The sequence below is a fragment of the Solanum dulcamara genome, chromosome 6 (assembly GCF_947179165.1).
Source record: "Solanum dulcamara chromosome 6, daSolDulc1.2, whole genome shotgun sequence".
Taxonomy (NCBI): domain Eukaryota; kingdom Viridiplantae; phylum Streptophyta; class Magnoliopsida; order Solanales; family Solanaceae; genus Solanum; species Solanum dulcamara.
In genome coordinates this window covers 13,751,492-13,774,899 of record NC_077242.1, presented here as the reverse complement: position 1 = coordinate 13,774,899, position 23,408 = coordinate 13,751,492, and the positions used below count along the sequence as shown (strand labels likewise).

The following is a 23,408-nucleotide window of genomic DNA, read 5'->3' as shown; positions in this document are numbered from 1 at the left end:
AGATTATCATGTTTGATATCCTGATATGTATATCTCATTTGCATTTGATAGCATAAACACATATACTTATTACACAATGAACCTCCACTTGCATGTGTTTGGCTTTTAGACTAACTTGGACTATATTTTCCTATGTGGCAAATTAAAGAGTGTGCATGAAAGGGAATAAGCACGTGTGGATTGTGAAAACCATGAGTTTGCCTCATGTCATTCCATTCCCTCAACAATTTGTGTACTTCATCAACTCATTTTGCAAAAGCAAATCTCAAAAATTAAAGTAAAAAGATTCACTAATAAAGATGACAGCTCTCTATGCATGGAATTATTGGGTCGGTATTTTCTGTGATTGCCACTTTTAATGCTATAAATAATAGGACAAGAGGAGCTAGCTAGTATCATCGATCTCTCATCACTAGCTTACAACTAGGGTTTAATTTCCAAAATTCTCACTCTTTCAAGTTTTGAATCTTGTTTTTTTTTTTAAAAATGGTGAGCGGAAACATATTGGCTTTTCGTCCCTATGGGATAGAAGCAAGGCTTGTAATTAGCTTCCGTTTGAATAAACAGTTCGATATTGACGACGACGACGATGATGGAGCAAAAGTGGCACCTGCAGCATAATAGAGTTTGGTATTATATGTGTTTTCTTTTGAAAAAATGAAGCTCATATATATATATATATATATATAATAGGGTTTGTGAGGGGAAATTTGTTGTTTTCTCCTTAGAATAAATAAATAAATAGGAAACTAAACCCTATATATGAGAAGGAGAGAATTTTGTCTACTTTCTAATTATCAATTTTTATTCCTACATAAAATTAAACGACTTAAAGATTGATGTTATGGCACTGCTTGTTTTAGTAGCAAAAGAAAAAAAAAGTCCCATTTATTGTCTTTCCCCCCTTTTAATTAATAGCATAAGCACTTTTTAATTAATTTGAAGTAATTATATATTTAGAATTAAAAAGATCATGTCATCTCAAAAATGAACCAATTTTCCATTACACATCATCCATAATAAATAATGGTGGTTGAATTTTGAACAAATATGGGAAATTGCTTCATATATTCCAAGAAATGAGGAACTTCAAACATTAAATTTAATCTCACATTTCAGAAAGGAAGCTACATTTGTGGACTACTTTAGATTCTCTTATTTCTGTTCCTTTTCTTACATACCATTTGTAAAAGGAAAAAAAAAAAAAAACCAAAAAAAATCGCGAAAAAAGGAGAGGAAAAAAAAACGAGTATTAAAGTGTAATGAATCTATCTGAAGATGTAATTTTCGAGATTTTGACAAGATTGCCTGTAACTTCTTTGATTAGGTTCAAGTGTGTTTGCAAATTCTGGTATTCTCTCATCAAGAACCCTAATTTCATCTCGAAGCATTTGCATAACCTAAGTAGCAAACAAAATTATCTCAGTTTGCTAATTAGTCGTCGGGGAAATATTACAAATAAAAGGATCCTCTCATTGTCACAAAATGATACATTTGATGTTTTCATCAATCAAGATTTTCCAGAATACTTCAATGACAAATTTGGTCACGTAAGACTTATAGGTTCATGTAACGGCATTGTTTGTTTATGTGGTTATCCAGATAATATTGTTTTATGGAATCCTTCAATTAGAGACTACAAAATATTGCCTCAATCACAAATTCAACGTCTTGTTGGATCGACAGTACGTGGGAGTGATTTTGGATTAGGGTTTGATTCGAAGAAAAACGATTATAAGGTAATACAAATTTTATTTTGTCTCTCGATTGATCGTGCTTTTGTTTATCAAGTTGAGATATACTCTTTGAATACAAATTCTTGGAGAAAGTATAAAGAGATTGTTCCATCTAAAATAAAGTATGGTAATACCTCATGGAGTATGGTGTATAAAAATGAGATTTTTTGTTGGTTAGCTCAAGATGGTGAAAATCATGAAGTGATACTTTCATTTAACATGAGTGAAGAGATTTTTCAAAATACAAAATTGCCATCAAATATTGGAATTTTTGGAGAGAGAGAAATGAGGAGTGTTTGGGTGATTGTACCATTTAAAGAATCAATTTCACTTATTGTTTATTGTTTAAAAGAAGTAGAGAAGTATTATGATATATGGGTGATTAGTGAATTGGGAGTTGATGAAAATTGTTGGACTAAATTACAAAGAATTGGTCCTGTTTCTAGGGTGGAAAGGCCTTTAGGGTTTTGGAAAAATGGTGAGCTCATTTTGGAAAATAGCTCTGGACAATTGGTGATTTATGATCCTTCAAATCAACAGGCGAAGACACTTGGATTTTATGGGAAAAGAGGCAGGCTGGAAATAGTTGTTTATAAGGAGAGTTTAGTTTCAGTCAATTGATATTGTAGCTTATAATTGAAAACAATCTCTCTACCTCTTACACAAGGTAAAGATAAGTTTTGCGTACATCACGCCTGATCCTCCAACACCACTTGCAAGATCGATCAAACTTGGCATATTGTTGTTGTTGATATTATTTCCATGTTAATAATATATAATGGAGACAAATTTAGAATTTAAAATCAATGAGTTGAAAATGAAAGTTGTCTTAATTTTTGTATATATTTTAGATATCTTTTGGTGCATGCATGCATATATGATTCGAGTCGAAAGCAATGGATTTGATTAATTGAACTCAAAGATCCTATCGAGAATGCGCGCGCCTTTGAAAAATAGTATACGCTGCATTGTATTATGAACACTTGAAGTTCATATGAAATTAATTAAATTCTTCTTTTACAATCACCTTTCCTTTTTTTTTTTTTACATATCATCTTAAAGGCTAAAAAGGTGAGGAGGAAAATAAAAGACGTTACTTTTAACATTTATTTAGTGAGTTGCCTTGTATCTTTGACGAGTTTTTGTATTTTGGCCCAAGAATTTGTAAAAGGATGAAGATGTTTGGAACCCTTATAATTTTGTATGTGGCACTTAGATAGTCAAACCGTACATGAGACTTCCTCCTCCGTCCCGAGCTTCTGTCGTTGGCCGCTGCGGCCAAATATATATAAGATAGGTTGAAGCTACAGTCAGACTAAACCTGGAAAATTTCACAGTAGCGAAGGAGACAGCAAATGGATGGAAACTCAAAAGGGCAAACAATGAAAGTGCAAGCTAACTAATGTCAAGGGCCAGTGATAGAGAGTGGTGAAGGGGTAAGAAGAGCTTGGTAGCTTGCGCCAATTTAGTTTACCAGGTTCAGAAGCCAAATTCAACTAAATGTTGAAAAGCGACTAATGATGCAAGAGTGTTTTTTTCCCCCCTTATACGTTCAAAAAAAAGGGTATTACAGGTTTTTGGACCCTATGAAATACCATTTCACAATCTAGTTTACAAAATATGTACAGTGTATATATAGTATATGTATTATATGAAATATACATAGAATATACATACGCTACACATATAATATATATACATACCTATACACAACATATACAGCTGAAATGTTCTGTACTGTAATCACGTAATCATCACAAAATTCAAATAAAGCATGTAAAGCTATATAGTTCCAAGAAAAACAATATTTTGGTCCAACTATTTCATGTAAACCTCAAGTTTTTCCATAGTGTGCTAGAAAGTCCGCCACCATGTTTGCCTCTCTGTAAATGTAGCATAAGAGAGGATGGTCACGCAATATATTTATACTCTAGATCAAGGGAAATAGGAGATAGAAAGGACATCTTTTGACAACTTTTTCTTTTAAACATGCATTTCTTTGTTCTATTTATGAACAGTCAAATGCTCGGACTATAGTCAAGAGCCTTCTGAGACATTCTGATTTTGTATCATACAACAAAAACTACAGCATTCATCTATCTTCCCTTTGATGTAGCAAACCTCATTTTGATTCCCCTACAGCACACATACAACACCCCCTATATGTTTACTTACTTTACCTTCTTGGAGTAACAAAAAAGGGAAGATTCTTGCTGTTGCTTCTGTGAGAAAAACCTCTGTTAATGCGTGGATAAATCTGTTTAAACTTTGCTTTAATAAGGTCCATTTCCACGCTTCCGCTTAGAATGACCTCTTTGCATGGTTCCTCCATGCGCAAATGATCCCTGTACAGATAGAGACTCTTTGAGATACAGAGCTTTGAACAAATTCAACCCAAATAAAACAAGTATTTTGGACAACATAATTTGATGATTGATTCCAGTTTTGTCTCACCTTTGATATATGAATGCTGCCTCTTTGATGATGCATATTGCGGTGCTGATGCCGGGCATTGTACCCAAATGAATTGGGAGAAATGTTGGGATTCATATCCAGTCTGTTATTCCACCCAGGATCAGACTGACCAATCTCAGTAGCACTAACCATTGTAGTAAGCGAGTCCACAGGCTCCAGCGGCAATGAGATTCCTGACATCCCATTGTACGACAAGATGCAAGCCATTGCATTTATAGAGGCTGCAAGAACCTCAGGAAGAACTTTCCCAGGATGTGTGACCTGTAATGACATTCACTTACACATTAGACCAACCAAAAGCCACGTATATCAATACTATCTTGACATAGCAACAGCACTATGATACCCTAATTACATTGCGTTGTTTTTTTCTTTCTTTCTTCTCCTTTTGCTTGGGGGTTGGAGGGGAGACATAGGAAAGGTTCTCTTTAAAACAATGCGTAACAGAAAAAATTACCTTGAATAAAATTGCTGCAGTTAATCTCTCTCTCAGGCAGTAAATTTGAGCAACATCAAGAGCTGTTGACTCAAAAGGAATCCATCTATCAACAACGACCTTAACTATATTATCAGGAGAAGACATAATTTTCTCTCCTTGATGGGCTTCTGACAGATCTGCTTTAATATTATCTTCCTCGCCATTGTCCTCATCACCATCTTCGTAATCACTTTCATCATCATCATTGCCATCATCATCATCTTCATTTCCAGGAGCCACTACAATCTCTGTTGCCAGCAACAACAGTGGGAGTGGCCCAATGACACTACAATTCTTAATATGCAGACCTCCATCACCACGAGTTATCTCATCATATACAATTAATGGTTGATCATAGAATTTTTGGAATGAAAGCTTGAAGTTAGTAGAATGAGGGCTTAATCGAACTTTATCACCACCTGCAGTCTCTATGACAGCCCTCTTACCACCTTTCAGTGGCGGGAGCAGTCTTCCAACCATAGGGTACAAACCAGCAAGAAGAATAGCATGTAGTATGCCTGGATCCTGTGTGTTAAGGTTACAGGAAGATCCATCTCCTGGAATAAACCCATTCCTCAAAAGTTCAGATTGAAGTTGTTTACGCATTCCTGATAGCATATGCATAGTGCTTGATGATACAAAGTACATAGAACAAAACCTCGATTCTTGACCAATTTCTTTCGCACTTTTCCAGCCCTCAAACGCAGCCACAACTGCTAATTGATCACTTCTTCCACCATACCATGAGGCTAACTCGGCTTTTGCAGCTGCAGCTCTCTTCTTCTCATTTGGCAACATGGGTAGGGTAAATGGATCTCTATAGTCAGAAGCGCAAGCCAAAGTCAATGCTGGGTCAAGGCAGTTCAATAAGATGGCAATTAAAAGCATTTTGCTTGTAAGTGGATGAACTGGTAAAGATCCTAGCCTTTCTCCAAGCTCTGTAAGTTTCTCATCAAATGATAACGCCCCAATATCTTGAAGAACAATGATTGCATTACGTATGGTCTCGTAAACAGGAGGGTCAAGTGTCTTCTGCAGGAATTCTTCTATCTTGCAATCAGGGTTAAGCAGCTTGACCTGCCAAATAATAAGTATTCAAACTGCTTTACAGCAATCTCTGTTGCTTAATGGTTGACATTCACTGTAAGTAGATTTGCTTAACAAAACTAGGATAATTTTCAAAAGCCTACTGAATTTCTTTTTATTTTCATTATTACAAGTTTCTTCACCTCCTTCCATCCCAAGCTAATGTTTTCAACTACCAATAAATATCTCAACATATTTCACCTAATCATCTTTTTTATTAGAACTGGTAAAAGTTATTTCACTTAATCATCATGCAAATATTTCCAGTTTAAAAATCATATTCCCAAATGACAAGGAAGAATAATGAATCACCTGCAGACATAGTTCCTCAATAGGAATCCTCTTAATCTCAGGAACCTGGAAATCAGGCAATGAAGCTGCTCGAAGTTTTGAATAAAGATGATAACAAATCCCTGGCTGGCACCGCCCAGCACGCCCTTCTCTTTGCTTTGCACTTGCTTTTGAGACCCATGAAGATTGAAGAGTTGATACATTATTATAAGGATCATAACTTTTTTCTTTCATTCGTCCACTGTCTATTACATAAACAACATCATCAATGGTAATGGCAGTTTCAGCAATATTAGTTGAAAGAACGATTTTGCGGCAGCCTGGAGGAGGGCGTCTAAAAACCTTCTTTTGCTCGACAGATGGAACCATAGAATGGAGAGGGATTACTGAAAACTTAGACTGATCATTGAAAAAGTGGCTTGCTTTCAATCTCTCTCTTGTTCTGTTAATGTCCTCCCAACCAGGAAGGAAAACAAGGATGGCCCCGTCCTCCGAGTCTATGCATATTTTTCTTAATAATTGTTCAATAAGGACATCATCAATCAGTTCAGGGTCAACTGTTGATAGGTATTTGTCAAGTAAATGTTGCTGCTCCTCACAGCTGGAAGATGATTTCTCCACGTGTTTCTTAATTATTTCAGCAGCTTCTGTCTGATTCTCCTGCTCAGCCCAATCTAGAGCAGTTTTCCCATCATTAGCACGTAAATGGCAATCAGCACCAAAAGAGAGGAGCATGCAAATGTCACCTATGCAGCCTTTTCCAGCAAACACCATCAATGGTGTCACTCCACTCAAAGAATGCTGATAATTGAAGACTTTTGGTCCCCCATCAGAAGATATTAGATCTAAAAGGGGATCCAGATCATCATCTGAAAAAGCCAGATTAATTGCTTCATCTAAGGCAACTTTGTACTCCTCTGTTAATATTGATTCCTCAGACATGACACTGGTTGAGGTGGAGTCAAGGTGATTATTTTCAGTTGACTTAACAATAGAAAGTACATCCTCAAGATAGAATGTTTTTACCTGACATAGGTGTAGAGGGGGTGTAAATACTTCAAAAACTCACATCATAAATCAACAAAGAGATAAATCTGCATATAGGAACTAGGAGAAAGGTTTTACAGGATAAGTAAATCCAGGGACTCGGATAACTGGGCAGCCACCGAAGTATTTTGAAAAACGTTCAGCATCCAGTGTAGCACTCATCAGAACCTGTTAGGAGGCTCATTTAATTGATTATAAAACCACATGCATATTACTGAATAGAAACAAGAAAAAGAGGCACTGTTTATTGCAATACAAAAGCTAAATGAGAAGTCTTACCAAACGTAAATTTGGATAAGAAGGAAGCAAGTCCCTACAAGTAAAGAAAGATCAACTTGAACATTTGCTGTTTCACAGTTGTTTAAATTAAAAGAAATAAAGTAGTGACACCTTTTTATGTTTTCTTGAATGAAAACGACAAGCAAATTTCTATAATCTAGACAGGTTTGCATAAGTAAGCTACAGAAATGAGGTTAATTGACTTGGCCAGTTGGCAAGCCAAAAAGTAGCACATTATGATTCCAACTCCTGTCAGAAAGATCATTCATGATAAGCAAACTCATTATCCACGTATCTATGTAACTAATAAAATAGATTAAACCAATGCACCTGAGAATAGCGAGCATGAAATCGGAGTAGCGATCCCTCTCATGAATTTCGTCCTGTGAAATTTGAAGTTTGTAAGGCAGTAAAACAAGGAAGAAGCAAAGCTGAGAATGTATGTCAAATTTATAAAATTTAAGCATCTCTACAAGTAGAAGTAACAAAGGATAACATTACAAATGAACTTTGAAAGCAACAAAACAAACGCCACACAGATTGAAGCCAGACTTGTGAGATACAAACTTAAATCAAAGAGCCAAGTAAAAAAGTAAATAAATGATAATTAAAAATATTGTTGCGGAGAATTGTGATAGAAGGAAAAAGAAGAAAGAGAAATATGAACATCATAACTTCATAAGGAAAACACCAGAGACAAATAAAAAGAGGGAAGAAATAAAAATATTACTCCCACAAATCTAGAGCTTGCACTTGGATTATGGTTTCCTACATGTAATCTTGAGTAATATTCAGGATATGATTTAATTCACAATGACATATTGCAAAATGAGAACTGCAATATTTGACCATTTAGACTTTCTCTGAGAATCAAAGACTCCATTAGAAACCAAACACTCAAGTAATTCTTTGATGTCATTGATCTATACATCTATCAATAATGAATCTAGAAACTTGTGGTTTTTACCTCAAAATTATCTCGAAAAAAACTGCAAACATTAGGAGGAGTCATATTACCCTGAAAGAAAGTTATGGTTTTGGGGATTGAAACAAAGGAGGAGCCTCACTTTTGGATCTCCAAAAGCTTTTGAGTTGATGGTAGTTAACTCGAGTTCCCCCAAGGAGGAGGAACACTTGGTGACCTTCCGTAGTTCATTGGCAAAGACTCACATCGAATACTAACTCCTTAGGAAGGGTGATAAACAGATAAAGGTTTTTATAAGGAATGCAAGGTTATTCCGAGTGAGAATCTTATAACCCAAATCAACTCAACAATGGATTTGGAGATTAAGAGAAAGAGGAGGGTTATGTGCGACCAGCCAAGGATCAAATGGGGTGGCTTTACTCAATGTTATCAAAAGCAAATAGCACCAAAAAGCTCTAAGTTCTGGGGCTTTAAGCACAAAACGCAAATAAAGTGTGGGCTTTAATGTAAAAAAGGCACAGAGGGAAAAAGAAATACAAAAAAAAAACATGACTGACAGATATATGAACAAAGAAATTGAAAAAAAATTACAACAAAGTGAAATATCAATTGTTTAGTTTCGCCTTTTCGGAAGGGGCTCAATGGTAAGGAATAGTATGTCTTAGAACCTTGATGACGACATTGAAGCACACATTAAAGCGAGGTGAAGCGTTCAACATGTTTTGAGCCTCACTTCAGGGATTAGGCGTGCCTTGACAACACTGACTTGACTATTGTCAAAGCTCGGGAGATGAGGGGGAAAACGGTGATCGGGGCTTGGGGGAGTAGTGGGGATGCGAACAATATGTAGGTTAGGATAGCCAGTTGCATCAAGGAAGCAGCGGGAGTTGTTAAGGGTCTCAAGAGGTAACTTTGGAGGAAATCGAAGAGATTGGCTGTGCAATGGAGAAGTCCAAGGGAAAGTGGAAGCAAAGAAGGTTGCTTACGCAAAGTTGGTGGAGAGCAAGGGCGACAAGGAAAAGTGGATGAATAGGGAAAGGTATAAGATGGTGAGGAAGGAGGCGAAATTAGTAGTGACGGCAGCAAAAACAAAAGCTTTCAACCATTTGTATGTGAAACCAAAGGATAGAGGCTAGCCAAGGTGAGAGAGCGGAAGGCTCGAGACCTAGACCAAGTGAAGTGATGAGAAAGGCAACATAGTGGTGGAAGAGGCACTCATTAGATGAAGATGACAAACATACTTCCATAAACTCTTGAACGAAGACAGGGTCAAGGACATTGTGAAGGATGACTTAGAGCACACCGAGAGTCATTAGGATTTGGGGTATTGTAAGCATATAAAGGTTGAAGAGGTTAAGGATGTTATTCATAGGATGAGCAAAGGAAGAGCTAACGCACCACGGTGGAATTTTGGAAGATCAGAGACTAGGCAGGTTTGAAGCGACTAATTGAGTTGTTTAATGTTCATTTTTAAGACAACAAAATGCCCAAAGAATTGAGGTGGAGTAGAATGATTATTCACGAACAAAGGCGGTATCAAAATTGAAACAACTACATTGGTTTTAAGTTGCTATGCCATATTATGAAAAATTGGGTGAAAGTGGTGCGGATAAGGGTAAGGAGGGCTATGTGTCTATTTTCGATAACCAATTTCGTTTCATGCCGAGGCGATCTACTAAATAAGTCATTTAGATTGTGAAGAGATTGGTGGAGCGGAATAGGGGGAGGAAAAGGAACTTGCATATGGTGTTCATTGACCTAGAAAAAATATACGACAAAGTCCCAATGGAGATTCTATTGAGATGCTTAAAGCTAAAGGTGCATCGATGGCATACATTAGGATGATTAAGGACATTTACGATGGAGCCAAGGCTTGAGTGAGGATAGCGAGGGGAGACTCAGAGCACTTTCCAATCATGATGGGATTGCACCAGGGGTTATCTCTAAGTTCATTTCTATTTACCTTGGTGATGGATGAATTGACACATCATATCTAAGTTGAAGCGCCATGGTATATGCGCAAATGACATACTCCCTCCATTTCAAAAAAAAGGGTCTAGTTTGACTTGACACGGAGTTTAAGAAAATAAAAAAGACTTTACAATCTTGTGGTCCTAAATTAAAGTTATGTCAAATGTATCAAAATGTCCTTTAATCAAGTGGCCTTAAACATGCCACATGAAAAGTTGAAATTAAAGTGTTGTCAAAACAGGAAAGAGGTCATTTTTTTAAACAGACTAAAAACGAAAGTAGGTCATTCTTTTTTTAAACGGAAGGAGTATTGATTGATGAGACACACAGCAGAGTTAACCCTAGCTTGGAAGTTTGGAGACAAACCCTGAAATCTAAAAATGTTCATCCAAACTTCGGAATAGAAAGATATTTGCATTTTCGTGAGACAGCGAAACAGAGGCGGATAGTGGGCCCTGGGTCGATTGTAATTATATAAATCGTCTTCTTCACTTATTTTCTCATACTTTTATGTAGAAAACCCAAAAAAACAAAGCATAATACCCTTAAATCATCCTAATATGTTGATTATCTTATCTTAAATCTTTAACGAAAATTGCTCTACGTCGCGAGCTCATCATTTTGGTATAGTTTTCTCTATAGATTGTGTGACGTAGCTCCGTGGAAGTTTTCAAGTATGTGTAATGAGGTAAGAACCATCTTTTATCGGTTTATAACTACCTTAAGCCCTAGACAGTAGATAGTAATTTACGATAAAAATCCATACCGATGGTCAATTATCGTAGAAATTCTTATCCTTATTTGTTGATTGTTACCCTTTGTTGTAGTGTCGTAGGGGTGCGAGTAAAAGTAATATTCAACATAAATTCAACAGGAAAAGGTATGTTAAGACTAAACCTTTTTGGCAAGTTTCTTCGCCGGATAGTTAATACAACCTATTTTTTATCACTATAGTACTTGAAGAAAATAGTTGTCGCTGGAGTTGGCTACTGGAGTCATATATATGTATAAACTGTGAGAATTCCTTGTCGGGATTAGTCTTGTTTAACTGCTGCCACATGTTAAAAACGACAAAAGAATTTTCTCGCATAAATTGTCATCGCTCGGTTAGCTACTAATAGCTTGTTGCATGGTCAATGCCTTGAGGGCTTTGTACTTAGTTGCTTAGCATTTTATGTTGATTTGGCAACATAACAATTAAAGACCTATTAGTCACTTTCATAGTACCTCTTTCGCTCATGTACTTGTAGCTTTGTTTATCCAAAGTACCCTTCTTCTTCAGATTAGTAGGACTGTAATAGTCATCACGATTTCATCATGGCAGCGAACCCGAACTAAACTAATGCCAACTATTTTACAAGTCGCATTATTGCCCATTACTATGGTTCCTCCACTTGTCTCATAATTGCTGAACCAATCTCTTCAGAATGTCATATGCAGAGTACAACCAGAGTTTAACACCATTTGTCGTCATAGACTCCACTATTGCTTGATGTTGTTAGTATATATTCATCATCAAAATTACATACCTACTCAACAATGGATGCACTCGCCTTTTCATTGGACTTTGACATAGGACAATCTCGTTCAAAGTGTCTGTTCCTGTGACAGCTCCAACACTCCGCATTCTTCTTGTTCACACGAGACTTTGATCTGTGCTTTGATTTGCTCCTTCCTTATTGGCTAGTACGGCCTCTCACAAAGAGCCCACTAGCTTCGTCATCTTTGTCTCCTTCAAAATGCCTTCACACATCATAAGAGTTAAGTGTTTGCCGCACTTGCTCAAGAGTGATTGGTTCCTTGCTATACATCATTAAATTCTCAATATCATGATATTTTGAAGTTAATGAAAATAGCAAATCACATACAACGTCTCCTCATTCTTTTTAATTCGACAGTCTGTAAGTCCATCACAAGTTTATTGAACGCATCTAGATAGTCTTGCAACAAAGTACCTGACTCCATCTTAAATGTGTGAAGACGTTGTACATCCTTGTTGTAATCGACCGATGCTGGTAAAGCCCTTCTAGCCTTTCCCATAACTGTTTGGTTGTCTCATCGGTACTTATACTCACTTCATAAAGCACGTTAGGTGCAAGAGACAGTTGGATTACACTCAATGCATCTCCTTCCATCTTCGCCTTGTCAGAAACCGATGTGGTAACGTGGTACTTTCCGTCAATAGCATGAATTGAACCTTCCCTCAGCAGTATTGCCATCATCTAGATTTTTCAGATATTGAAGTTGTTGCACCCACTAAATTTATCAATTTCAAACTTTATGAAACTCATTTTTATTTGTTCTTCAAGTATTTGGAAATGTAGAAAACCAAAGTAATTCTTTCCTGATGTCGAAATTCAGACTGTACTGCAACGCTAGAGCATACTCAGACAGAACCTTGGCTCTGATACCAATTGTTAGCGAAAACGAAAAAATATGAAGAACAAGGAAGAACAACAATATTTAACGTTGTTCGGATCAAAATAATCCTACGTCCACCAGAGAACTGCCTTTATATTAGAAAAGATAGGGGAGAATCTCAAATACATCTAAGAGAATCGCTCTCAATTCTCTACTTCTTCTAATGTATTTTAGAAATGCCTAAGACAATGTTGTGAAAAAACGCCGAAGCGTCGCTTTAAGCGTGAAGCGAGGCGAGGCGAGCACCTAGCGTTTCAATGCCATGAAGTGAAGCGATTTCAGAAAAGTGTGCGCTTCATGGGAGAAGCGAAAGCGCGCTTCTTATAGAAGCGAGAAAAAAGTTCGCTTAATTGGAAAAAGCAAAACTAGGGTTTTTTAAAAAAAAAATCTGTAAAACTTACTTACAATTAATTGTTCCAATTATTTCCCTCTGAGAAGCGAGAAAAAAGTTGTTGCGACTTCTTCAACAGTTCGACTTCTTCGACCGGGTTAGTTCTTGTTCTTCTCTTCTTCTCTTCATCTCTTTTTCTCTTCTTCTGTTCTTTTTTTTCTATTTCTCTTCTACAGTTTTGCGCGACTGCTGCGAAGATAAAGGTTTTTTTTTCAAGTTTTTGTTTCTCTTCTGCGTGACCTTAGTTCTATTTTGGCCCCTCTATTTTTTTTCCTGATTTGGGTTCTCAATATTTGGGTGACCTCTGTTCTGTTAAGCTTGAGCATATGCTCTATTTTTTTTTCACAGTCAACTGATGCTAGTCAACTGCTGCTCTATTATTATTTTTTAATTTTGCTACCAACAGCTCTATTAATTTTGCTGCCAGCTGTCAACTGCTTTATTATTGTTTTGACTTGTGTGATTGAATTATTGTTCTATTTTTTCTTTGTAGTAAGACAGTAAGTTGTATTTTCTTAATGGCACAAAAAAGGAATCTAGTTTGGGCATATGGAACTACCATGGAAAGTAACACAAAAATCAAATGTGTTTTTTGTGATATGACATATAATGGCGAAATATTTCGTCACAAAAAGCATCTTATTGGTGGTTATAAAAAAGTAAAAGTGTGTCCAAACGTCCTGAATAGTGTGAAGGAAGAAATAAAAGAGTATTTTACGGAAAAAAAAGAGCTTCAAAACTCAAATAAATCATACAGCATCCATGGTTAATCTTGTTGATGAAGATGAAATGGATGATGAAGTTGAAGTGACTATGCCAATGGGGCCTCCCTCAAAAACGAAACCTTCACCTAGTGGAAGTGGGTCATCCACAGTAATGTCAAAGGTCCTCCTTAATCTTTAATTCTTGCAAAATCCAAATGAAAAGAGAAAAGGTGGACCTATTGATTTAGAGGCTTCTAGGTAGATTTTATGGGATCGTATTGTATCTGTTTTTGCTAGGTGGATGTATGATGCATGGTTGCCTTTCAATTGTGTTAACTACACCGAAAGTTTTGGTGAATTCATTGAGGCAGTAGGCCAATATGGCCCTGGAATGAAGCCCCCAACCTATCATGAGGTAAGAGTTCCTTGTTTAAAAAAAGAGGTGGAAAAGACAAACAAAATTGTAGAAGATCATAAGGTTCAATGGAAAACGTATGGTTGTTCCATTATGATGGATAAATGGACAGCAAGAAATGGGAAAATGATCATCAATGTCTTGGTGAATTCTCCAAAAGGGAGTTTGTTCCTTGAATCTCATGATGCTAGTGACTCTTCCACTAATTCTAATAAGATGTTTAACTTGTTTGAGAAGACTATCTTGAAAATAGGCAAGGAAAATGTGGTACAAGTTGTGACTGATAATGCAAGTGAGAACAAAAAAGCGGATAACATGTTGAAGGGAGTGTTCCTGCATATTTTCTGGACTCCTTGTGCTACTCACTGTATCAACTTGATGTTTGGTGACATTTTCAAAGAGGCGAGGCCCCGCATTTTACAGGTGAACTTGAGTCTGGATATTTAATGTTCTTTTTTAAACTTCATGTTAGTTTTCTTTACTTATTAACTATTAATGTTTTTGAACAGTTTTTGGTAAGGCTATTAAGATACATTCTTATATCAATCAAAGAGCAGTGTTGTTGAATATGATGAGGAGATACACAAAGCAAAGAAACTTGGTAAAATCTGCCAAGATAAGATTCTCAACAGCTTTTTTGACATTGCATAGTTTTTACATGCAAAAGAAAAATCTGAGAACCTTGTTTATGTCCACTGAATGGAATGAGAGTGTCTATGAAAAGGAAACTCTTGGGAAAGAAGTTGCGAGACATATCATTGGTCCATATTTTTGGAATGACACTGTTCAAGCACTTAGAGTTGGTGGTCCTTTAGTTAATGTACTTCGTATGGTAGATGGAGAGAAAAAACCACCAATGAGCTACATTTATGAAGCCATGGATAGGGCCAAAGAAAGTATTGAAAAGGCATTCAATTATGATGACAGAAAATATATGAATATTTTCAAAATCATTGATGTAAGGTGGACAAATCAACTTCATCAACCTTTACATGCAGCTAGACATATTTTTAACCCGGGGCTCTACTGTAAAAATAATGAGATAAAGACTTTAACCGAAGAAGTGTGGTTGAGATATCATGCATGTGTTGAGAGGATGATCCCAGATAAAACTTTGCAAGACAAAATAGGGGAGGAGCTTGGTGTGTACATGAAAGCTGATGGGCTACTTGGAATTGAATCAGCCATTAGAGCAAGAACCTTAAAGTCACCAGGTGAGCATTTCAACATTTAACTGTTAGAGCTTTAACTTTTAAGTTATTACATATTAACTTTTAAAATAATTCTTCTACAGTTGAATGGTGGATGCAATATGGTCATAATGTCCTAACTTACAATAATTTGCTATAAGTGCAAAGTTTAACTTGTAGCTCATCCGGTTGCGAGAGAAATTGGAGTGTGTATGAACATGTGAGAACATATATTACATTATTACTAAATTAAATGGTATCTTAATTGTCCAAAGTCCTCCCATTAATTACTGTCAAAGAATTCTGTGTAGATTCATACTAAAAAGAGAAATAGGTTTGAGTTAAAATGCCTCAATGATCTACAACAACCCAGTGTAATCCCACAACGTGGGGTCTGGGGAGGCCTCAATGATCTAGTGTTCATCAAATATAATAGAACATTGGTGCGTCGCTACAATGCTCGCAATACCATTGATCCAATTTTGTTGGATAATATTGATGATGCAAATGAATGGTTAACCGGAGCACCCCAAAATCATGAAGATAAAGAAGTATATGAAGGAGAAAGTATCGCTTATGGTGATGTTGCTACGGCGAGTGATGTGGAGGAGAATATTATGGTTTTAGGGGGAGTACTTTAAGGGGCAAGGAAAAAGTAGCTACAGGTTCCAAGTTCAAGTTCAAATAGAAGTAGAACTGTTGTTGATGAGTCCTCCGATGAGGAAGAAGATGAGGACCAAGTAGAACCCTTGTTGATGGCACTTCAAGAGTTTGAGGATCTTGTTAAAGAATAGAATTTTGCTCTCTTTGTGTTTTGATTATGCATTTGCTTTATATGTTGTTACTTATGAGGATTATTGACTATCTATTTACTTTTTCATCTAAGAATTGAATGATTTGCTTAATATGTTACCTCTTCTGAGTTCTTAATTATTTATCTATGCATGTTTTCTATTTTTTATTTTTATACTAAATAGTGCTTTTTCTGGGGGAAAACGTGCGCTTCGCTTCTCGCTTCTGTGAAGCGAGCCCCCGTCGCTTTTTTCCACTTCTCACTTCTCAAAACACTAGCCTAAGAATATGAGAAGGCAAGTGAGAGGTTTGTTTCAAATGAATCAAGAGTTACCTATTTATAGGAATGAATTCTTGTTCTTGATGTCATCCATGACATCACTATATGTCAAAAATCTCAAAGTTTAACTTGTGAAACCATTTTATCGTTTACCAAACTTTTACCTACAAAGATACTACCTTGACTTTTTGTACCAAAGAATTATCTTCCTACCAAATCTTCACATTAATTCATTTAGAATCTTGTCAAATTTAACAGGTTAGGTTGTGGTTTGATTATATTTGGTATGCTTAGATTCAGTAGTAGGTCAGTATGCTCACCTTATTCTTTACTTTATTACTTTCAGTATATTATGGTACCTACTCAGTTATTATATTGTCTTTCATAATCGATACAATGTTTCGTACTGATGCCCCATTGCCTAGGGGCACTGCATTCTTGTCTGTAGGTCCCAATAGACAAGTATAAAGGTCTCCTTAGTAGTGTAGCCAAATTTTAGCAAATTGGCTAGCTCCCCTTCTTTCAGAGTTGCCAGATCTAGAGGTTTGCTAGTGTTTTGTCATGTTCAACTGATGGGTATGTAGGGCCCTTTCCCGGCCAGGTATTTTACTCTTAGAGGCTTATAAACTTTGGGTTGTGTAGATGTCCACTGTCGGTTGTGCTGGCCTCGTTGTTTTTCCCTTTTAGCATAATGGCATGTTTGCCTTGATTGTATATGATTATATGTGTTCAATTTATATGTTTCTAATATCATGGTGGCCTCAATGGCCCACATAACATTACTTGATTATAGATATCATGGTGACCTCGATGGCCCACACAAGATTTAGTTTCTATTATATATGAATTGCTTGGATTAGCTGAATCTATTGCAAATTATATTGACAGGAGACTGTTCAAGGGCTTATTTTTAAGCTGAGATATACATATTGTTTTTCTTGATTTTGTGGTTGGTATTATGCTGGTAGCATAGTTGTCCAACAAGGGTTTGCTTAGGGTCAAGTATGGCACCAGGTGTCAGTTGCATCCCTAATTTGGGTATGACAAACTTGGTAGCATTGAGCAGGACCAAAACTGAATACTTAGAGTGCAGGTTCAGTGATGTAACTCATGAGGTTGGCATGGAAGTGAAGCTTGATACAAGGCCATCCCCTAAAAAAAGGAAGTTTCAAGTATCTTAGCTTTTTAATTCAAGGAAATTGAGAAATAGACGATGATGTTACGCATCGTGTAGGTACGGGTTAGACAAAATAGAGGTTCGCTTCTGAAGTCCTGTGTAATAAGAATGTACCACTAAAACTTAGAGATAAGTTCTATAGAGTGGTGATTAGACAGACTATGTTGTATGGGGAAGAGTATTAGCCAATCAAGAACTCTCGTATTCAAAAGATGAGAGTTGCAAAAATGAGAATGTTGAGGTGGATATATCAGCATACTAGGAGAGATAAGATTAGAAGTGAAAATATTCGGGACAAGATGGGAGTGGCCTCCGTGGTGGAATAGATGAGGGAAACGAGGCTGAGATAGTTCAGACGTGTGAGAAGGAGATGCATACATGCCCCAATGAAAGGTGTGAGAGATTAGCATGAGTGGATCTTAGAAAAGGTAGAGGTAGGCCAAAGAAGTATTGGGGAGAGATGATTAAATAGGATATGGTGTACGAAAGGGAGGTCGCGAATTAGAGTAGAGTTGGTAACTAATTGAGCATTTTCTCGTTTTTCTACGGGATAGGGTTGGTAGTAGTTTGGTGCAACGTACCTATTTCTTGTCCTTCGATTTCTGTTACTACCGATTGTTTCTTATGCTTTGTTACCGCATTATTTTGTTGTTCTTTTTTATGAATGTTATGTAATGCTTCCTCTATTATTTGTTACGTCTTCTTTTATTCTATATATTCTTTGATACATGTTACTTGAGTTGGGGGTCTTTCGTAAGCAATCTCTCTTCCTCCAAGAGGTAGGAGTAAGGTTTGTGTACACTCTACCCTCCACAGACCCCACTCATGGAATTATACTAGGTATGTTCTTGTTTATTTATTTGTAATTACCCTAAAAGATAACATTGTGAAGATGCATGGAAATGCAAACTCATGACTCAAGAGCAAAGAACTATGAAATATTGTGTAGAGAATCCTACGGTATTCCAAGATTGTTATGTTATCATCATCGAAACAGATAAACTTGTTGACTTATTTTTATGTTATCATCATCGGAACAGATAAACTTGTTGACTTTATACTTCACCATGTTGTCTTTCTCAGATGCAAGTATAGTAATTGTATTTAACTATTGACAGTTAAACGCAGGGCTTAAAGATGTATGTTGATTCTGATAAAACCCTCGATTTCTAAAAGGGGAGAAAAGGCAAAACCCCTCAATAGAAATCATTCGGCAAACTCAAATTTACAACTCAAAATTGGATTCCAATATAATGATAAAAGGTCCATTTATATGATGTTGCATTTAGATCTTTTTATGAAAAAGAAAAACTGCTAAGCATAATGATGACCAGCCTAAAGGAGAAAGCTCCACATGCTCCTCAAAAGATAGCAATAACTTTGGCCGTGAATGCTTATACTGCATAAAATCGAATATAATTCCGTTCTATGTATCAGCAAAACCCCTCCATAAATTTAAAGAGCAACAAAGCTTATGTAGCATAGAAACATAAACAAGATTTTGCACCATTCTTCTCGACAGGGAAGCCCCATAACATTCTTTTTTCATTGTTTCAAGTTCTTATTTGTGTAGTGATTCAGTTCAGATACATAATCAATCCTATTAGTTTTGTTCATTACTAAATGAATCGAATCCTATGAAATATTTCCATTTCTCCATCCGCATCTAAGTTATCCTAGATGCAAAACTAATACTTTCATGACATGATCTCTAGATGACCAATGAGTTAAGAGGCCCTCTTGTACATCTTAAAGAAGTGTGTTAATTAAATCTTCACCTCATTCTTAATTGCAACAACACAGTAGAGTTAAGAGAGATAGTGGATGATGCAGTGAATTCATAAAAGCAGTCGATTATCAGCTCACAAGAAGAGGTCAAAGCATATGCGGAGCAGTAATTAAAGTATAAAATGATTCAGAGTATATGTAAGAACATTAATTAAAGATTGAAATGATAAGTACCACAATGATGTGGGTTATATCAGAAATGGTATCCTTGCCCATTTTCCCGGTAGCCTCCTTGTTGAAGCTGGCACTTCTGTTGGTAACCAGGACCCTCAGTAGAATCCCATTGGTACAAAACATGATTGATGACTGCCTCCCACCTCTGCTTTCCAGCCGTATCTGGAATTCACAACTCAGTAATTAAAGGCCGTACATAATTTTACATGTGAAGAATGGTAAAGAGGCAAGAAGTCTTTTTTCGATTGTTTTTTTTTTCTTTTCTTTTTTTGGGGGGGAGGGGAGGGGGTGCAGTGACAATGTAGGCATTGGAAGTACTCATCACAAACTAAGCACCACATAAGCCCTATTCGGGGAGTCATTAAACACGCACAGAGATAAAATCATCTGCTGATTAAAAACTTTTTGTGACTAGTGAGAAAACTGCAGTGAGATCCCTCCCCTGTTGTGCACCCCTGATTTATGTTTAGGAAAACTTCTTGATAATCATGTGATAATTCATAGATAAGTAAGACCTCGCAAATAAAGTTTTATCTGACCCTCCACTTTAGAAAGGAAAGAATTTCAGAAAATGAACTCTACCATCACAAATCCTTTTTAATAAAGAGGAAACCTCCGATTGGATTTCAAATGGATTGGGTAGGTTATCCATTTACAACATGGGTAGGATTAGCAGTTTTTCCTATTTGATACTGCTAATCGTCATAATTTATTCTATATGATTTAAACCTTACCTCATCAAAAAAAATTATTCCATTTAATTCACGTTGAGTTTTCATCCTTTTTTGCACTTAATTATCTGACTCTTGTAGAAGTTCTTGATATGGATATCAAGTTTGAAAGTCTGAACATGTTCTCATTTATTGTTTTCAGCTTGATATTGAGCAGAACAACAACAACAACAACATACCCAGTGAAATCCCACAAGTGGGGTCTAGGGTATATTGAGCAAAGAGGTCTTGAAATCTTTTTTTGAGTAAGTAAAAGAAAGGAACAAGGAAAAAAATTACTGGGTCAAAATGTTTAGTCCCAATACCAAAAGAATAAAATAAATATTGGTAAAGGGAAGGAGTACAAATGTCATTCACAAAAGACAGTTGCCAAACCCAATTTACTTATATCTTGGTCAAAGGAAAAAGTGATCCAGCTAAATGAAAAAGAAATAACTATATTAGAAACATTGTAGTACCTTGTAACCAACCGTATCCCCAACACTTTCGCCTCTTTCAGCAGAAATTCTCTCAGAAACTGCACATTGGACAAGCAATACTCAGAACAATTATGAACTGATTACCATATTCCACATGAAAAGAAATGAATCCTTCAGAGTGCGGAATAAGGTGCCAACCTGATGTGGCAGAAATTCGTCGTGGCTGAGTACATACAATTTTACATGTTTCGCCTTTACCCCACATATGATCTAAAATAAATTGGGGGACCTGAATCAGAGGGAAGTATAGTTATATCTAGAAACACTACATATTCTTTGAGAAATTCTAAAAAAAACAGACTAAATAAAGGTTTGAAGTTATAACCTGTGTAGTTTTACCGCATCCAGTTTCACCAGAGATCAAGACCACCTGCACATGGAAAATAATCCAGCCAAGATGAGATCTACCAAGCATCCAAACCCGTAGCAGGCATTAAACCAAAATATGATACAAGCAGTGCCAATATGTTCTCTTTTTGAGGGTAAGAAGCGCAGTCTTGACAAATGAAAACAAGCCTTTATCTCATCTCAAGGGCCTTTCTCAGTTAGACCATAATGACGGCAGCATTGGTTGATAGAGATTGGAGAAGCAAAAGTACAAAGGCATAGTCAGGGCATACTGTGATGCTATATAATGGTCACCTGATTAGATTCTATAGTTGATGTAATCGCATCCTTGAAGGAAGCAATTGGAAGCTTAGACCTTTGTAATGTGATCTGCAAGTAAAACCAACAAGCCATTACTAATTCTTTTGTTGTTCTATTTTTTCTGAAAGCATATTACAAAGCTAAGGTGCAACAAACCTAAATCAAGAGCAACAGTATATAATATTTGTCAGTTCTAAATAGAAGATTGAAACAAAACCTGTCTCAGGTTTGGGGTTTTCTCTATTCTTGACGCAAATGACTCCACCCTTTTTGCAATTTCAGACATGCTCATCACAGGTTTACAGAACATATCATCCTTCTTTCCTTGTAATTTATCAAATTTCTTACTGTGTTTCCCAACTACTTGTTCACTTGTCTCCCCATCATCAGGTGGATATCGCGTAAATAAATCATGTAGAGCATATTTTGCCTCCTCCGAAAATTTAAAACAACTTAGCACATCCTTTCCTTTCAGTGTGCCCATATTCTGTTTAATCTTGAAAACAGATATATGACGTTGATCCCCACGCCTAAGATAAGACAGGCCCATCATCTTAAGTCAGAAAAGGAACAAGTTTACCCTGTCTATTTAGCAGCCAGAACATTATAATGGCACATTACTATAAGATGTTATGGAAAAATGCAAGTAACATGTTATAGTGCAGAAACTTACTACACGTACCCAGAACTTTTTGATTTCATTCCCATTTTCCGGCATAACATGTGAACTGCAGCTCTATCGCGATTTGAAAGGTTTGATTCAAATGTGTACACTGCGTCAACAAATAGATATCCATAACATTTTGCATACAACAACAACATAGCAAGTGTAATCCCACAAGTAACGTTTGGGGAGGATGGTGTGTAGACAGCCTTACCCCTACCTTGAGAAGGTAGAGAGATTATTTCTAATAGATCCTCAGCTCAAGTAATACATATAAAAATTCAAGTATGAAAAGCAAATACAATAGTAAAGAATCCATACTGAACGTAAATCGTAATTACTGTAATAGTTGACAAAGAAAAGCATAACACTTTTGCAAAGATTAGAATAGGCCACTAAAAGCGCATTCTACCTGATCGTGTACATTCCTCTTACCCCAATTCAGTTTGTATTCGTGTCTCTTCTGTATAGAGCTATTCACATCATTAAGTTGTTTTAAGCTATAGCAGAAAACTGAAAAAGTCCTAAGTTGTCGTTTACAAATTAATGAGTGTACGAAAGAAATGAGTCCAAACGTAATAATATTGACGTTTAAGATTCATAGAGACAACCCCACTCAATTCTTCCAAAACATTTTACAATCTTTATGCATCAAAACATAGTTTGTACACAACACTTTACAATCTTTATGCATGTGCAAAACATTTTGCAATCTTTAACCATAAAATATTCCTTTTTATCAAAATTCGGCTTCCAAAGTACCACATTTAGCAATAAAACATGATACATTAACCTACAACCAATAAAGTATTAATATTTTTTCGGGAAGAACAACTAAACAAGGGCAAGTGAATGGGGTTTATCAAATAACTGCAAAAATGGTACTTTTCCAATTCAAAATACCTTCATCATTAGAAGCACGGAACTGTTCAAGAACTTGGGCAACCCGAATCCGAGTAGATTCTGCAACATTGGTAACCTCATGTTGTTTTTGGCCTTTCTTCTGCCTCTTCTTCCCAAACCCAGATGATGATGATGGAGCTGTTGAAGCCATTTCACTCAATCTTGGTTTTTTTCCTATAATCAAAAAGTAGAAAAAGGGATATTCTGCAATGTCCCTTGGTATTCTATTTATCTTCCTCTTCGCGGCGCTGCTTAAGTTTCCTCTTTGCCCTTCTGCTCTTCTCGTGAAACCATTTATATACCACTTAAAAAGAGGAAAATCCCATAAAAATTACTCAGTATCAAAAGAAAAGGCAAAGGGTT

General features: G+C 36.4%; 2 protein-coding genes across 4 annotated transcripts; one reads left to right on the top strand and one right to left on the bottom strand.

Moving 5' to 3' along the window:
• The first annotated feature begins 352 nt into the window (after nucleotides 1-352).
• LOC129892166 (F-box protein CPR1-like) lies at nucleotides 353-2,316 on the top strand. The gene is made up of 2 exons (XM_055967723.1): nucleotides 353-1,739; nucleotides 2,183-2,316. The coding sequence occupies exons 1-2, from the start codon at nucleotides 1,263-1,265 to the stop codon at nucleotides 2,216-2,218; spliced, it is 513 nt and encodes a 170-aa protein (XP_055823698.1). The 5' UTR covers nucleotides 353-1,262; the 3' UTR covers nucleotides 2,219-2,316.
• A 1,018-nt stretch (nucleotides 2,317-3,334) lies between these two features.
• On the bottom strand, nucleotides 3,335-23,398 carry LOC129892164 (DExH-box ATP-dependent RNA helicase DExH6-like). 3 transcript variants are annotated; one of them, XR_008767276.1, is made up of 16 exons: nucleotides 23,046-23,398; nucleotides 22,161-22,251; nucleotides 21,696-22,008; nucleotides 21,473-21,547; nucleotides 21,156-21,200; nucleotides 20,969-21,059; nucleotides 20,810-20,868; nucleotides 19,621-19,782; nucleotides 7,723-7,775; nucleotides 7,393-7,426; nucleotides 7,192-7,281; nucleotides 6,088-7,092; nucleotides 4,669-5,766; nucleotides 4,191-4,472; nucleotides 3,917-4,081; nucleotides 3,335-3,619 (listed from the first exon to the last, which is right to left on the bottom strand). XR_008767276.1 is itself a non-coding variant. In XM_055967721.1 (15 exons), the coding sequence occupies exons 1-15, from the start codon at nucleotides 23,194-23,196 to the stop codon at nucleotides 4,010-4,012; spliced, it is 3,621 nt and encodes a 1,206-aa protein (XP_055823696.1). In that variant the 5' UTR covers nucleotides 23,197-23,398; the 3' UTR covers nucleotides 3,712-4,009. The 3 variants fall into 3 exon arrangements, 2 of the variants coding, with proteins under 2 accessions (XP_055823696.1, XP_055823697.1); XM_055967721.1 differs by lacking the exon at nucleotides 3,335-3,619 and having other exon boundaries at nucleotides 3,712-4,081; XM_055967722.1 differs by lacking the exons at nucleotides 3,335-3,619; nucleotides 23,046-23,398 and adding an exon at nucleotides 22,555-22,623 and having other exon boundaries at nucleotides 3,712-4,081.
• Nucleotides 23,399-23,408: the final 10 nt, after the last annotated feature.